At 40.1% G+C, this 16,796-nt stretch overlaps 2 protein-coding genes across 3 annotated transcripts in view; both read left to right on the forward strand.

Moving 5' to 3' along the window:
- The first annotated feature begins 787 nt into the window (after positions 1 to 787).
- On the forward strand, positions 788 to 9,171 carry bap1 (BRCA1 associated protein-1 (ubiquitin carboxy-terminal hydrolase)). 2 transcript variants are annotated; one of them, XM_035152812.1, is made up of 17 exons: positions 788 to 1,003; positions 1,322 to 1,351; positions 1,477 to 1,531; positions 2,287 to 2,419; positions 2,794 to 2,913; positions 3,297 to 3,358; positions 3,493 to 3,635; positions 3,755 to 3,833; positions 3,920 to 4,043; positions 4,699 to 4,840; positions 4,944 to 5,110; positions 5,373 to 5,506; positions 5,645 to 6,108; positions 6,299 to 6,522; positions 6,729 to 6,821; positions 6,912 to 6,984; positions 8,188 to 9,171. In XM_035152812.1, the coding sequence occupies exons 1-17, from the start codon at positions 967 to 969 to the stop codon at positions 8,319 to 8,321; spliced, it is 2,214 nt and encodes a 737-aa protein (XP_035008703.1). In that variant the 5' UTR covers positions 788 to 966; the 3' UTR covers positions 8,322 to 9,171. The 2 variants fall into 2 exon arrangements, with proteins under 2 accessions (XP_035008703.1, XP_035008704.1); XM_035152813.1 differs by having other exon boundaries at positions 6,302 to 6,522.
- Positions 9,172 to 11,140: 1,969 nt separating this feature from the next.
- The window catches only part of bsnb (bassoon (presynaptic cytomatrix protein) b), a 61,372-nt gene continuing 55,716 nt past the window's right edge, over positions 11,141 to 16,796 (forward strand). Inside the window, exon 1 of the mRNA XM_035153273.2 lies at positions 11,141 to 11,439. Coding sequence (XP_035009164.2) covers positions 11,261 to 11,439 — 179 coding nt within the window. The 5' untranslated portion in view covers positions 11,141 to 11,260. The remainder of the gene's footprint in view (positions 11,440 to 16,796) is intronic.

Below are 16,796 nucleotides of genomic sequence, written 5' to 3' on the forward strand. Positions count from 1 at the left end.
TTCTTCTTATGCTACATGTTCCACGATGTGTTGAATTAGTCTTGTATCTCTCTTTTTTTCTCTTTTGAATCTTTGGATAAATGTGATAAAACCAAACCCTTGTGTTAAACAAGATTCACCCTCAAACCCCTTTGCTTCATATTCAGTATTCCCTTTAATCCTGAACATGACCATCAACTGAGTTAAAACAGGTGATAATCATTGTCATTGGCTTTCATAAGAATATGATAGGCTAATGTTGATGTAGTAGTTTGAACAGCTAAGCAGTAAATATGCAGTTACATGCAGTACACAGTATCTTCAGGAAATAAAACTGTGGCGCTGTTTTAGAGCAATTAGGAAATCAGGCAATTACATTTTTCATAATTTGAAATCATATGCTATGAATTTTAAAGGTTTCAGATCATTTTATTCTCTTAACACTCAACAAAAGTCCTGTGTGTGTGTGTGTTAGTTTTTATTCTGTATATTTATGTCTAATGTTTCATCTTTACATTATACACACATTTTTCTGGCAGCAGCTTGTATGATAGCTCTCACTGTCCATGATATTTGCAATATGAATAAAGTTTCGCTCACTTGTTTACATAACGTAACACTTTACCTGGTTATCATTCATTGTTTTATTTGGAAAAAAAATCCTTTGTATTAATTTACATTTACGTTTTTACACCCAATGAACAAAATGTGTATCAATTAATTAATTGAATCATTTCTTCCTGTTTAGCGGTGTGTTTTTATTAGCCGTGTTCTGACAACCGGAAGTTACAGCTAATGAGCCGGACGCTCGTCGCGTCTTGATGACGCCGCTTTGAACGCGGCCAGTTCTGTCTATTGTGTTTATGTTGAGCTCTGCACAGTTTTCTTGTGAATGGACGCAGCGTCACGGTTAAAGTTTGTTATCTCTCCTGACGACATGGACTGGAAAACCTCTTAAATAGCGATCATCTGTGCTCACATGCAAACATGAACAAAGGCTGGCTGGAGCTCGAGAGCGACCCGGGTGAGAAATGTCGACACATACACACAACACAGAGCTAACTAACGTTAGCTTACACATCAAAGCACACAGAGGGACAGCTAAGCTTCTTTAGCACTTTGATTTATTACACCCGGAAAGCAAGTTTAGTCCACTATGAGATTAAAACATGTATAAAAAGAATGTCAACGTGTATTGTGTTGTACAAGTTGATAGTAGTATACAAAGGGCGAATTATGAGGAGTAAAATTAGCTCTGTACAATAATACAATGGTCTGTAATTTCTTTCAGTGAGTTTTATGTTGTTTATTGTGTCCTAAATAAAATGCTGTATACTTTCAGGGCTGTTCACTCTGCTGGTGGAAGATTTTGGTAAGTAGCTCATTCACAGCAGCTAAACCTCTTGCTATGCTGCAGTGTAAAAAGCCGACACACAGATTTTGAGTATGTGGATGAATAAAACTAAGTGTTTCTTTGCATGTGTATATATTTTGTAGGTGTGAAAGGTGTCCAGGTAGAGGAAATCTATGATCTTCAAAGCAAATGTCCAAGGTATGTTACTTTGTGCCAGTAATGGGTCGTTCTGTATCAAATCAACACACTGCAGTTTTTGGGAGCTCATCAACAAAGTGCTGAATTGTTATTTTGCACGTACCTGATCACAAAATGCTGCTCAACAACCTGGTAAGGAATTAGTGAAGTGATGCCACTTCAGATTAATAATGATGTTCCAGCAACAAATCAAAAAGCAAAGACCAAACTGTCTGCAAGTCTTTATGACATTGTAAGCTAACTTTGGTGAAAATCTGACAGATTAAAATTTTTTATAAAATTTTAATAAAATTTCTGTCTTAATCACTCATAATGCCGTTATATTTATATTGGGGATAGCTTACTGTTTAGATAGTGAAAAGACTGTTAAGTTGATATAAGAAGCATTTCATCTCTGACCTATATTAAGGGAGATATGGTTAGTCAAATTCCCCCTCCAAAAGTTCAAACTTCGTTAGCCCATATCTCCCTCAGTTGCACAATCTCAGTGATACAAAATTTTGGTTCCATAGTTTTCTCATATGACCAAACCAGCACATCAAATATTAATAATATCTGTAACGATGTGACCCAAAAGTGTGATGATTTGACACAGGATGACCGTAATGTGTAGTAAAGTCTCTTGGCGATAACGCATGAATCAAGTCAGTTGACATTCAAGCTCATGTCTGTGATTAAACAACTCCCTCTTTCTCACATCTTGCTTACTTATTTTAGCAACAATATAAAATCTTTGTCATAACTTTATTTTTCAGTCCTGTGTATGGGTTCATCTTCCTGTTCAAGTGGATCGAGGAACGTCGATCCAGGAGGAAAGTCAACACTCTGGTGGATGAGACCTCTGTCATCGATGAGGAAATTGTAAATGATATGTTCTTTGCTCATCAGGTAAGTGTTCTGATCGTAGTAGTCAATAATCATTGTCGTTATTGCCATGATAATTTGTTTTGGTGGTTGGCAATTATAGAACAAATTATTTTTTATCACAGTTATAAAATCCGTAGTAGATTTTTTATTAGCTGCCATGTGAAAATGTCATTCGTCAGATGAAGTGGTTGATGGTAAAATAAATATATATATATTCAACACCATTGGTTGGTAATGTAAGAACATATCATTACTGTAACAATAAGAAATTGCTTATTCTAGCCCTCCAGTGTCCTTACCTGTGTGTTCATGTCTTACAATAATGCAAAAAAAGTTTAATTAACGAACTCTAAATTTGACTTTTTTGGTTTCTGTGCTGTAATTTTTGTATCTAGCTGATACCGAATTCATGTGCCACCCACGCCTTGTTGAGTGTGCTTCTGAACTGCAGTGGTGTCGAGCTTGGCACCACTCTGAGTCGCATGAAGGCTTTCACTAAAGGCTTTAGTCCAGAGGTGAGTTGTTTGTTGTACTTGTTCACAAAGTTCTGTTATTTTATTTTATTTTATTTATCTTGTAACGTATTCAGAAAGTTGAGAAAAATAATAATGACACTCTTGGTGGAAATGAGAATTTAGATAATTGAAATGTAAGGTTCTCATGCCAATAACCAATAGTAAATTACCCAAAAAATTTTAAAAAATCCTGCAGAGCTTCCCGGGCTTATTCAAACACATATTGGACCTCGACCATAATTTAAAGTCAGGATATTTCTTCATTTCATCATCAACCATCCCCTTCTTGGTCTCAGCTGCTCACTTTAAATGCCATCTTTCCCTTTCTCTTTTACTCTCTCTCTCCATTTTTCCTCACTCTCATGTTTTAATGTTACTTTCAGAGTAAAGGTTACGCAATAGGAAATGCCCCAGAGCTTGCCAGAGCACACAACAGCCATGCCAGGTATGATACAACGAGTGGTTCAGTTTTTAAATGTACTCGTTCTCTCTGATCCTGTGGGGTTAAAAAAAAAAGCGAGGTGGCAGGCTTTGTACATTCATCAGTTTTCTAAGCTTTCTTTCCTTGTTTCTATGGAGACCGGAGCCCAGGCACCTGCCGGAGAAACAGAATGGAATCAGTGCAGTGCGAACCATGGAAGCATTCCATTTTGTTAGCTATGTGCCCATCAAAGACCGTCTCTTTGAGCTCGATGGACTCAAGGCTTACCCCATTGACCATGGTATGACTCATAATGACATATAAACACTGTGTTATGTCCTGGTTTCGTCTGTCTGTGACACGGTGCTGTTCAATCAATGCATCTGTACAAAGTTGCCACTTAAATACATTATATTGTAGGGCCTTGGGGAGAGGAGGAGGAATGGACTGATAAAGCTCGGCGAGTTATCATGGAGAGGATTGGACTGGCCACTGCTGGGTAAGTCCTCAACCAGTTGGCTCAGTTCACCTTCTACACACACCCTCAACGCTCTGTTCTAATGCTGCTGCTCTGCTATTTTACAGTGAGCCCTACCATGATATCCGCTTCAACCTGATGGCGGTGGTGCCTGACCGCAGAGTTAAGTATGAGTCCAAACTGGAGATTCTGAAGAGGAATCGACAGACTGTTCTCGAGGGTCTACAGAAGGTAACGAAGTGCCAGAGGCTTCATCACAGGCAAATCTAAATATTCCATGGTTCTTGGTGGCAGAATAGGGGGCAAAGTTTCAGAGATGTTAAGGTGTTAAGATGACAGAGCAAAGTTAATTTCTTTTATAATAAAAATCCTCATTTCTAATACTCATAATAATCATATGAGCATATACAATTTTTATGTTGTGTGACTAAGTGGAAATCTCCTTCGTCATAAAAACTGTTATAGATATAGTAGTGTGGAATATCTTCAGTATGTTTTTATGTCTCCCCACCTCTGAAAGTCATGGCTTGAAAGAATTATATTTTTGGGTTGTCGTCTGTCCGCCTGTGTGTCTATCTCATGAACGTCATATCACAGAAAACCATCAGTGTCTTCAAATTTGGCCAAAACACTCAAGAATGAATTAAATAGATTTTGGTCAAGCTCATTGTAAAGTCACAAAATGCAAATTAAAAAGCCAATTCTGAGAAATGTTCAGGATAAAATGATTAAGGTGAGTTGTGACTTTTAGTTAACACCCTAATTTAGTAGCAGGGGGGGTGTGTGACCATATTACCTGTAACTTGATCGGTTGGCAGAGGCATATAAATGTGAGGTGGTAATTCTAATTTGAAGGGGCAATTAAAAGACTTTGTCATGATTTCAGATGATCCGGCTCACCCAGCCGGAGCTGGTACATGACAAGAAGCAGCAGGACTCCTCCTCACCTGATGACAGCACCACACTGATCAAGAAAGAGACAGCTGTGGAGCCAGTTACATCCAAGGGGGCTGATAAGGCATCTCCAGGTATTGTGTTTGGATTTCTTCCCACTGTGTTTCTTTGAATTTTATCCTGTAAACTGTGTAGATCTAATGCATATAAACACATGGACTTTTGTGGATGATTCAGTGGATCAGTCTAAGAGCGCTCCGAGCCCTTCAGGAAAAACTAAGGTCATGGGCAAACCAACAGTCCCCTCTGGAGGAGGTACTCCGCATGTCACCAGTTCCAACCCAATTGTTCAACGTCTGCCTGCTTTCCTGGACAACCACAACTACGCCAAGCCTCCGATGCAGGTAAGTGTTTTTGCTTACAGAAAGATTTTCGATGTTTTATAAGTTATAAAATGTGCTCAGGACCTATAGTAGCACTTTTAAAACATTTATTTTATTTGTTTCAGAAGAAATACATTTGATCTTTGTAAGACAGGAAGTTAAACATTACTAAATACTCTCACTTTCTACTGTAAGATTTTCTTTTTCTTCTCAGTTCCTGTCTTTAGAGTCAGCCCAATATAAAATGATTTTGTGGAGTTTTATTGAAGTTTCTAATTGACAGGAGGAGGAGGATCTCGCTGTTGGAGTGGGTCGCTCTCGGATATTGGGGCCTCCCAAACCACCATACTCCGATGATGAAGATGACTATGAGGATGATGAGGAAGAAGTAACTGGTTCTGCAAGCACTTCAAACAGGTTAGTGGTGAGATGTGTGTATAGGTGTAATTTCATCATGTTAACTATTGTGATCTGACAAAGACTTGCTTCACTTGTTTTTAAACGTCTAGTTCATACACCTTTCTATGATATATCCTAATGTTTGATTTTGTGTAGGTTTAGGCGGAAAGCAAGTCTGCGTTCACGACCAGGACGGGCTGTGGCTGGAATGGAAAGCCAGATTGCTTTGACTGTCTTGGCTGAGAAACTGAAGAAAGAGGCCCAGAAGAAAGATGCCCTAAATACACCTCTCTCCGTACGCACAGAGGGCCGCACGGGGGGCATTTGTATCACATCTGCTTCACAGCCCTCCCCCACACCCAGCAACGAAAGCACCGACACAGCCTCCGAGATCGGCAGTGCCTTCAACTCCCCGCTGCGCTCGCCTGCACGCTCCCAGGCTGCGACGCGGCCGTCCAGTCCGGTTGCATCCCATCTGTCCCGTGTGCTGTTTGGGGAAGATGAAATGCTCAGGCTGGACTCTAGACATAACCGTGCTGTGAGAGAACTGGGTCCCTCTGTCAGCGTAGCCATGTTACACCTTCAGGAGGATGGAATCATCTATACTCTGCCTCCATCTGGTGAGTACATATAATTGTTACTGTCGTCCATGTCAGTGCCTCTGCTGAAGTAAGCATTTGATCACATGATATTACACTCAAAGCATTTTAATCAAGACAGTAGAGTTAAACGGTTTGGACTGGCCCATAATGAGCATAGCGTACACTACTTTTAATAGTGGATTGTTGCTTTTTTTCCCCATCTGTACAGTAGATTGTGCTGCTGAGGGTACAAAGCAGCCTGAGAAGATAAAAGAGGAAGAGCAAGCAGGAGTGGTAGCAGGAGAGAAGGAGGGAGAGAAGCAGGGACCATCTGTGAAGGTGAAAGAAGAGGAGAGCAAAGATGGAGCAGAGGTGAAACCCAGCAATGAAAAACTCCCTGCTACGGATACTGCTGCAGGCAGCAAGCCCGCTGGGGATAAGTATTCACCAAAAGTAAGTCCAGAAAAATCCACTGTGTTATAATGTACTGTTATATGTACCCTCAAATACTCATCAGCCTGCCTCAATTTCTTTTTGTGTCACTCTACCCTCACTTTTCTTGCTTGTTCTGCCAATTAGGGAGCTCATTTCTGAAGCTGTGTCCTAAAAATATGCAGCAAACAAACACACAGCAGTTCATCTTATTGTGTCTCTTGCAGGAGCTGCTTGCACTGCTTAAGTGTGTAGAAGCTGATATCGCAAATTATGAGGTGTATCTAAAGGAAGAAGTGGAAAAGAGAAAGAAATACAAAGTAGGTTTTGTTTACCTGTTATCAGTCCAATATCCTCGGTGTGATGTTGTAATTGTTTTTAATCGGAATGGTTTGTTTTCATTTCTTCAGATAGACGATCAGAGGAGGACACACAATTATGATGAGTTCATCTGCACCTTTATTTCAATGCTGGCCCAAGAAGGTAAATCGAATCACCGCTTTATCTACGTGTCTAATGAATATATTTTGTGTTATCTTTCCCAATTCCATCAGAATTAAATTAAACCTCTTTAGAAGTTGCATTTAAATTCCTGGTTCCCAGTTGTGGATAATTTGTTTCCAAATGTTTTAACTTCTCTTTATTCACATCAGACCATATTCTTGGATAGTATTAGAATAAAACCCTGAACGAAACCATGGAGTCACTTAAGGACCTGTTCAGATCTAGTTATAACATCTGTCCTGAGAGATCCGACCACACGTGGTCTGCTTCATATTAATCTCATCACACCTGGCATTAAAACGTGACCTGAATTTGTCTCCTGTGACCACTTGGGATTGGATCTCACATCCCTGCTCTGTATTTAAATAAAAACGCAGGTCATTTATGTTTGCAAAGACCAAATGATGTAGTTTTACCCAGTTTGTTGATACAGATGATTGTGTGCGTGTCGGTATGTCAGCCTGAGTAAGAGAAATAGATAACGAACAAGGGGAGTTAGGAGGGCGGAGTGGATCAATGAGCTACACACAAATCTACTATGAATAAGAATATCACCCATTTGAAACAAGTATCAATCATGTGGTGGTCAGTGTTGATGTTTTCGCCACAAATAAATCAACGTAAATAAATAATGTGAGAACGCAGTGGTTCAGAGGACGTCAGCTGAGTAGTTGGTCCTTTATAAGTGGCCAATGATGCATTTGCGTTCACACATCAAAAAGAATGTGGTCTGAGTGATCGGGTCTCAGAATGCATTGAGGACACATTTAGGTGCGTTTAGACCATTTGTGTTTGGATCAGTCAAGACTGATGTGAATACCAGGTCTGAATGGGGTCTGAGATTCTTGACAATATGGGGAAGAAAAGAGAAAATAATTAGCCTTACTGCTCCCTGAAGGAGAATATGTTACACACAGACAATTAAGGAACCAGTTAACATTTATACAGTTAAATATATCCTTTCAAGTAGGAATACATAGAAACACATTTCTGCTTTTCCACCTTAACAAAACACAGCAGTTATGACATTACTGCACATACTTTCATTACCTAACCATCATTCAAGAGAAGAAGGAAGAAAATTATGCTGAACAAATACCTAGTAATTTGCTAAAAATGTGTTGTTTTTTTACATTTTTATTTCATGATTAACTCATTCCTTCATTCGGTATCGTCTTACAGGAATGTTGGCGAGCCTTGTCGAGCAAAATATTTCCGTGCGCCGTCGCCAGGGAGTAAGTATTGGCCGCTTGCACAAACAGAGGAAGCCGGATCGCAGGAAACGCTCTCGACCTTACAAAGCCAAACGCCAGTAATCACAAACAATCATAACGCCTGTCAGTAACAGAGAAAAATAAGCTGCTGCACTCCTGAAGTTCTCATTCAGACGGATTACTGTTGCATTTTACTCTCAGCCTCGTCTTGTTCATGACATCCACCATGTATTTGATCAGTTCTTTTATCCCATGTGTAAATATGTACCTCCATTTTAGACTCATTGTAAATTTTCTTCCCGTGCCAATGCTATCTACAGTTTGTAAATATGAAAAAATGGCATGTCCCCAACAATGCACCTGGATGCTTTTTATTGAAACTTCTTCCCTAGAGTCATGTGGTCAATACAATACAGTGGATTTCTCTTAAACACCTCTGTAAATCACACACTTTGGTGACCATTAGTCAGAATCTCTTCAGCTGTGTCCATCTCTGGTGATTTCACGGTGCCAATGAAGTATTGAATGTTTTGACGGAAAAGGTCACATTTTATTCATCCACAGCATTTCAGCCTCACTTGACTTAGTGTAGGTAATTCACTGTATAACATGAAAGAAAGCCTATTTTAATCACATTCTTCATAGGTGCTTTTAATATCAAGAAGAAGTCATGATGCATCAGGTTTATTTTTTCTTTTCATTGGAATGTCCAGTCCACTGAGAGTCTGTATGTATTTCTCTCGAGGTCCTGCGAATGAAAATCAAGCTCTTGTGTTATTTTTCTACCTGAACTGGATCTCAGAGTGAGTGAATATAAAATTGGTCGTGTGCAGTTGTGTGTTTTGTACATATGTATCTGTTAATGGCTCACTTGTACAATGAGTTCAGTCATTCTTTGTGCTTGCCAATTCATATTATAAATAAAGTCAGTGAAAATACCTCGCTATAATAAGTGTGTTTGGGTTTTTTGCAAAAGTCCCCTGACTGTAGCGGTGGATCCATGATGATATGATTGTAAGTTTTCAGCGATTGGCTTACAAATGTTGGTGATCAAATTAATATTTATTAGATTAGGCTTATGAAAATGTACATTTGTTAAAATACATTTCATTGTAGTGACCGTTGGTGTACACTAGGGTGAGCAATCATTCAAAGAGGAAGGGGGTCACTTCAGATCCGTCTCTCGGACAAAGCTGTGAGGAAATACCATTCACAATAAAATGAACCATGGGTTTGCTACAGTAGTATTGTTTTGTGTCACCATGACTTTGGTGCACATGTATATACAGATGCATACGTTTTTTTTTCCAATTTATGTTCTGTTTCAGAACATTCTCAGTTTTCATCAGTTTTTCTTTTTAAATTTGATTTGTAGCAAATACTGTTCAGTTAAAGTTTTGATGCTTAACTTAAAAATCCACTTTTTGTTAGAAGTTGAAGTAAACAGTCTTTTGCAACACAATTTACTCCTGGATATTCTCACCTTTTTGACAAAACCATCACTCTTAAACTGTTCTTTTGATCCCATCTGGATTTTGAGTTTTCTTTCTTTTTCATTGCACACTATCAGTCTTACCTTTTAGATGTGTCTGAGTATTGGCATGATGATTTTATAATAATCACACTTTCTCTCTGGCAGAGCAGTAAAGTATTCACAGTGGCCTGTGTGGGAGTCGGAGCTAAAAGAAAACACCCCTCAGCCACACATCTTCAGCGGAGCAGATGTTTGAGTTAAATAAATCCATTCTGTACTGTTATGTCACCACTGTTTTCCTGTAATTTGTTTGGCTGGCTTCATCATGATGAACCCAAGCTAACATTGTCACATTTCTTACTTTTAAACCCCAAACTTGTCCACTTTCATTCCCATGAGTCAAAAATAAAATGCAGCTGAGAAGCTGAAGCCAATACATGTGTGTCATCTTAGCTTTGACAGTAACAGCTTAATGGATTTTCAGAATAGTGAGTGATTCATCAATCAATGAATTGACTAATCGTTTCAGCTCTATCGTGATTCATCAATGATTTAACTGCTATTGTAGGCAAGAGGTGACATTTTAGTAACATCCATAGATTACTATTTCTGATGAGAAAAACTATTATAGTCTGTTAGGACAATAATAGCAGTAAATGTCTGACAGAGCCGGTAAACTGTAAAAACTGTTATAAGGTATGAAAAGACCCAAGAACACTGTAAGCGGAGTAATTGATCACTATAAACAAATTATTTTGACAGCATTTGTATAGCAACAATTCTTTGATCCATATAAACTGTTGATCATTATATCTGTGATCAAAATAAACTGTTTCCACTGTACAATAATGTGATGTTCATTTGATCTTATTGAAGTAAAATGATGAATATTATCAAGATAATATGAGATTTTTCTATTGATCTGCCTATTATTTTTAGACAATCTTTTATTTTATAATAGTCTATTATAGGATATGTCAAAAAATTGTCCAAAAGATGACGTGAAATCCAACACTTTTCAGACATTAACACCCTACTCATAAAGGTAAATCTTTAAATATTATCACAAATACAGTTCCACTGAAGTCCTTGAATAGCTGGGCACTGTAGTTTAAAAAAGACATTACTTAGAATAGATCAAATAATAATTAATAAAGATCCCTTTCACCCAAATCTTACCCACTGAATCTTTAATCAACCATGTCAGGTTAAACATGTAACATGAATGTTCCTTTGTGTCTCTGGAAGGAGTCAGTGTTCATGTCACAAGGGTGTGGGGGGGGCGTCCCAGTCCCAAAGGTCCCCAGTCATGAGGTGTGTGTGTGCGTGGTAGTGACTCGATATAAGGAGAGCAGCGAGAGCGCGCACGCACCGGCCTCTCGAGTTCCCACCCATTGCGTCAGCGCGCTCCCTTCCCTCCGTCAGCGCGCGTGCTCCGTGCAGGATGCTGAATTGTAGGTGATGATGGCGGAAGAGGAGCAGCGCTGAGTTCCATCCGAGTTTCCACCACAGCTGTAGCAGCACCTTCGACACCGTCTCTCCGCGTCGACACCCCGCTCCCGAGGCGATGGGGAACGAGGCCAGCATGGAAGGGGAGGGACAGGCGGGACAGGCCGGCCCCGGCGTCCCCGCGGCGGGGGCTCCGGCTTCCATTTCAGCACCAGCGGACTCTGGACAGCTCATCAAGCCCAGCAATGGAGCGCCCGCCGGAGGAAGCGGGGCTGGACCCGGCCCGGGGATTAACAGGTAGCCGCGATAGCTAGGAGTGCTGCGGGGCGGAAATCAGGGCGGACACACGGCGTGTAGGGGGGCTTCCGTGCATCTGTGCAGATATAGGAGCAGCCGAGTGCGTGGAGGTAGACCTGAATGGGCGCTTAATTATTTATTTCTATATCCTTGTCAACACAATTCACCACCAGCCCCCTTTTTTCCCCCAGACCCGTTCTCCTCTGTGACCGGCAGCACCGCCCTGTTAGTGAGTTTGGGTCCAAGTCAAATGTGAAAAAGCTTTCGATGTAGATGAGACAACGTAGATATGCTGTGTTTCTGCATATATATATCCAGACGATTCAATGGGGATTTCTACGCCCGTTTTCACGCATCCGTAGTTCATGAAAGATCGTATTAAGGCAAGTTCGTAGTAATCCTTACAAATAGATCTTATAGATACAAATGTCCCTTATAGCTGCAGGTGATAAATAAATTAGAAATGCATACATGTGCACTGGATCTGACGCTGAGAGATCCAGTGGCTTCCATCGCAGGAACGACTCCCTGAACATGCCTCGACGTGGAAACCAGTAAATACACAGACTCATTGTGAGAAATCACCTTTGAGCAGACGTCTGTATAGACTGATGACAGCGGTGTGTAGGGTGACAGGGCTGCCATCAGGCGTCATTGTGAGCACAGGACCGTAACGCAATATGTGCCTCATTTATCAGATCTCCATTCATATCAACATGGAAATTGTTTTTCACTACCGCCAGCAGCACAGACGAGGCTCGTTCCTTCTGGAGGAGTGGTGTTGCATGTCTCTAGAAGAAATCCAGCCTGAACCCAGACACTCCCAACAACGCTACACACATTTTTATGGCACTTACATATATGCAAAACATCGCCATTGTTGGCTTATATCAGACAATGTAGGCTGATAAAAGATTTGCCTTCCCCCCCCCATGAAGCAGCTCGGGATACGTGTGCGTAACTGCATAGTAGCCTGTAGGTCTGTATTTTCTGTGTGGGTGTGTGAAAGGGATTACCCCTCCAACAAGATCTGATATTGCCTTAATTACACAGTTCAACAGTTGTAGACCTGAATAGGCACATGCGGAGGCAACAGCTGCATCTTGGATTCGCTGCAGCTGCTCACAGTTTCTCTCTGTGTGCATTTGTAACTGTCATCCTATGTAGATCCATAGATCCCTTCATATGTTGTTCATCACAGACAGATTGCTTGATTATGTAAGTGATTGGGAGGTGTAACAGTGAGCTACGTGGATGCAGAGTCCACCACATGCTTCTAATAATGTTTAACCCTGTCCAGGTTTCTGTTTGGGAAAAAAAAGCCCTTGCTCTTTATTATGTATTTCCGCTGTCGGGCAGGTTTAAAGGGCCGTAGCTCCCACGTAACCTCATGATTCTTTTATGTCTTGATTTCTCTCTGGTATATTAAGGTGCCTCATAAATGTGACTGTGAGAGCCGAATGTGCCGAGAGACACAGTGAGAGATGGCAGGGAGCGAGAGAGTATATCATGTGGCTGATTGAAGTGTCGTTCTTCAGATCATGGCACGTTCAGTCTGGACGTTTCCCATTCACGGAAAAAGAACCTGTGAGAGTGTGAAGAACAAATGAAACGGTGGCTGGGTGCGAGACTGAAGATAGGAGACTTTCATCTTAATTAGACTGAGCTGCAGCGTTTTATGAGTTTGCCTATTAATATGAATGGGGCATAATATGCTACATGTATAAAACCTCATGCAGAATTGACGTCCATATATGCGTTTAGCTAAATTTAAGATCATTTAATATTGTATTCATTGCAATCCAAGACCATAGAAGACCTTTAAGCTAAGGGAGTCACCCTATTCTTCTTTTACTGTAATCATGCAGCATTTTATGAAACACTGCCTTGTGTTGAAAAAAACAAAACAAGCCACAGATATTTCCTATGTTTACAACAATGTGCTCATTAAGATGAGCCATGGCTCAAGTGGTAGAGCAGGTTGGCTGCTATTCCCCGGGTTGGCGGTTTGACCCCCACAAACCCAGGTTGTGTCAGGAAGGGCGTCTGGCATAAACAACTGACGCCAAATCAAACAAGTGGAAGGTGATCCGCTGAGGTGACCCCCTCATGGGAGCAGCCAGAAGGCAACAACACAACAATATTGTCGGCCTATAGTTTTCTGTTTAGCAAATGAGTTTGTGACTACCAGTACTTGCTCCATCAGGCAATATCGTATTTTATCGAATGCTCATAGAGATGCTGCATTCAGTGTCTGGAACACATGGCACTGATGTTACGTCAAGTCATGTAAATCAAAAAACTATGGTCCATTTAAAAACCAATGAAAAATAATGGATGTAGTAATGGTTTTAGACTAAGTGTACAGACAGTAGGCTTCATAATTAATTCACCTCAGCAATGAAAGCATTGTACAATATGTAGGCTACATAAACCAAATCACAGCTCATACAAATATAGCATACGCTGTTCTCAGTGTTCATGACACTATGACAGCTGCACGACACAGGGAATTAATGTCTATTTCTGAGAAACTGGCAGTGAAGCATTGTTGTCCAGATGTCCAAACACAGAAGCTACACTTCAGTTTAAAATGTATCAAACAACAAAGCTTATGAAAAGCATAATTATTACACTTTTGGAAATTTGAGCTCTGTATGATCCCTTTTCCTTTTGCATGATCGCAGCACAGAGTAGTGTTCTGCTGGATTTCTGAAATCTAGCAATCATGCATTTGTCACCAGTTTTGACAAAAATGACGTACATCAAATCTACAATACTCCTCTATAACCCTGGTAAAGGGAGCAAAGCTCGTGATTCACAAACAGATGCCCGGCAGGACACAGCATGAAAAAATAAATCTGTCCTGAAGTCGAGCAATTTAAGTCAAAAGTGTTTCTTCTTCTTCAAAAAACCTTCTTTTCAGCATTTTACCAAAAATGCATTGTATGGATTTTTTTGATTTACGCCACCTGATGCCTATAAAATGTATTTGGCCCAAAGCTGTACATTTGAACATGTGTAAGTCTGATGCATCTTCTAGTTTCCTGCTTTGACCTTTAAATATTACTAAAGGGTCACCACCAGATAGATTTTCCCTCAGTTTCCCAGTTTCATTTCCAATGGACAGAGGTATAAATCAATAAGAAACATGTAGTATCTCCATTATAGGGATACTGATACTGACATGATATACTGTATACCTGGCTAAAATTAAGCACATGTCTATCAGATCTTTTCCCCTACACCAAGGAACATTCATAACCAGTTGCAGACAGAATGGTGAAAGTGAGACTTCTGGAGAACCAACATAAATGTTGATGGTGTCAGTATTCTGCTGCGTTAACTTTATCTTTAACTTTAATCAGAAGAATTTACACAATGTATTTGTAAAGTGACAGTTTATTGTTTGTTACTTATTTATTTGCAAAACATTTTATTGTTCAGCAAAGCCTCTAAAAATCACTTTATACCAGCTATTACTTTCATCCACTCAGAATTGGCGTTTTCAGTTAAGGCATCATCTGGGCGCAGCATCGCCTGAAGAGAGAAATTGGTAAACTTGGCTTTGATTTTGAAGTGATAATTGTTAAGTGAGACAACTCTCTATCTCGTGAGGATAGTGAATACACTTAGCCTTAAGTTGTCTGCCCACTTTGTCAATGGTCTGTGGCTTTATTGGTGTCCTGAAAAGTCCAGTTAAGCCTCAAACAAAGTGAGAGCGGTGGCTAGCCCGGCGTCAGAGTTGTGTTGAATTCCAAGTGGAGCCGTGCAGCGATGGTTTGAAAAGTACAGGATTTTCCTGATGGGCTCACCTCCGTGCTCACAGGACTCCAGTGTGCTGAACTTGTGTGCACTGAGGTTAGAGTTGTGCAGCAGCTCAAGTCATCAGCAGTGACTCACAGTTGCTCACATGCTCTGTTTTAATTCCTTTATTTCCATCTCTCTCTCAGTGCGGATGCAGGTCTGAGGATGATGGCAACGGCAATTACAAGATCTAAGTTGTTATGACGGTGGAAATCCAACATTCCGCTTTAACTATTGACAATAATGTCTGAGAGCCATCGTGATGAGTAGGGAAACCAAAAGTTGACTGTACTGTTGTCTGATGCCAGAACAGCTTCAGAGTGAAAACAAGCCACAAGGAGCACTTCACAGAACGTTAGAGAGGCTGTATAAAATATTTAGCATCGGCCTCTCTGTTGGCCAATGTTTGAGTAGTCTGATATTTCCCATCGTGAACAACAATAAAATATTTTAATGGTGTGTGGATCTTACAGCTGAACGATTCCAAAATATACCACTCGAGAAGAAGTACTGCTGCTTCTCCAGACAAAGTTACTGGTATTAAAAAAAACAACGTAAAAATCATTAAATGCAGCTAATTTAGAATATATACTTAAAAAGAAATAAGCCACATTTTAAATTTATTCGCATCACTAAAATGTTACAAGATCTATAAACTAGGCTGCTTCAATAACAAACAAAGCTCTGTGCCTGTGCCACATAAATTGTCTTCCTCAGTCACTAACTCCACCTTTCCCTTGCTCACTGTTATACGCCAACATTCTTCTCTTATCAGCTCCCTCACTAATATTGAGCAAATATGAATTATGTTATTTCTATGAAATATAGTTTAGTATATATAGAATATAGTAAGCTTTACATTTTTCAGGATTCTGCCCCTGTGGTGAACTTTTGAGGGGCTTTTAATTTGTCTTAGTGGGACTTTGTGTTAATTTATATAGACTTAATTGACTTTTTGTATAATTGGATGTTTAGACTTGTTTAGTATTTATAGATTTTAGCCTTTTTATTTACTTGCGTTTCGATTTAAATCTCAGTTTTATGCACTTTGAGTTTATTAGCTCCCGTTTTACTTTTTAGCTTCTTTCCTTGTGCATCTCCCTCTTGCTTTACTCCCTGTCTTTGTCCAGTTTCCCTCCTCTGTGGTCGTGTGTTGCCTCCTGTTGTGTGTTGCCTCCTGTTGTTTGCTGTTTTGTTAATTTGCTTTTTGGAGCTTTTGTGTTTGGATGTTTGGTTCTCCTGCCACAGGGTAGCTGAATATTAATTTCACGCATTATACCTGCATTGCCATTTGTTCTGCTTTTTGGGTCCTCAAAGCACAAAACCTGACAAGCTCTTGACTCATAGATCGGATTGTTTCAATGTAGGAACCACTGTGGGCTGAGGGCATTGGCGTCATTTGGCGTCAGACATTTTGTAAAATTTGTTTGTATAAGAATTAAGAAGGTTCAAGGATTTTAAAAGTTTTCTTTGTCTCACACATGTCGAATTTAGTGTGGAGAACTGAGCTAAAAAGCCTAAAGATGACAGAACAAGAAATTCTAAACCTA

Source organism: Hippoglossus stenolepis, chromosome 3 (genome assembly GCF_022539355.2).
Source record: "Hippoglossus stenolepis isolate QCI-W04-F060 chromosome 3, HSTE1.2, whole genome shotgun sequence".
In the NCBI taxonomy this organism is placed as follows: Eukaryota; Metazoa; Chordata; class Actinopteri; order Pleuronectiformes; family Pleuronectidae; genus Hippoglossus; species Hippoglossus stenolepis.

Excerpts from the sequence above, each read along its gene's own strand:
- bap1 (XM_035152812.1), top strand. The coding sequence starts at position 967 with ATGAACAAAGGCTGGCTGGAGCTCGAGAGCGACCCGG. Across the intron at positions 1,532-2,286 it reads CTTCAAAGCAAATGTCCAAG|TCCTGTGTATGGGTTCATCT; the intron begins GTATGTTACTTT and ends TTTATTTTTCAG. Across the intron at positions 6,109-6,298 it reads CTATACTCTGCCTCCATCTG|TAGATTGTGCTGCTGAGGGT; the intron begins GTGAGTACATAT and ends CCATCTGTACAG.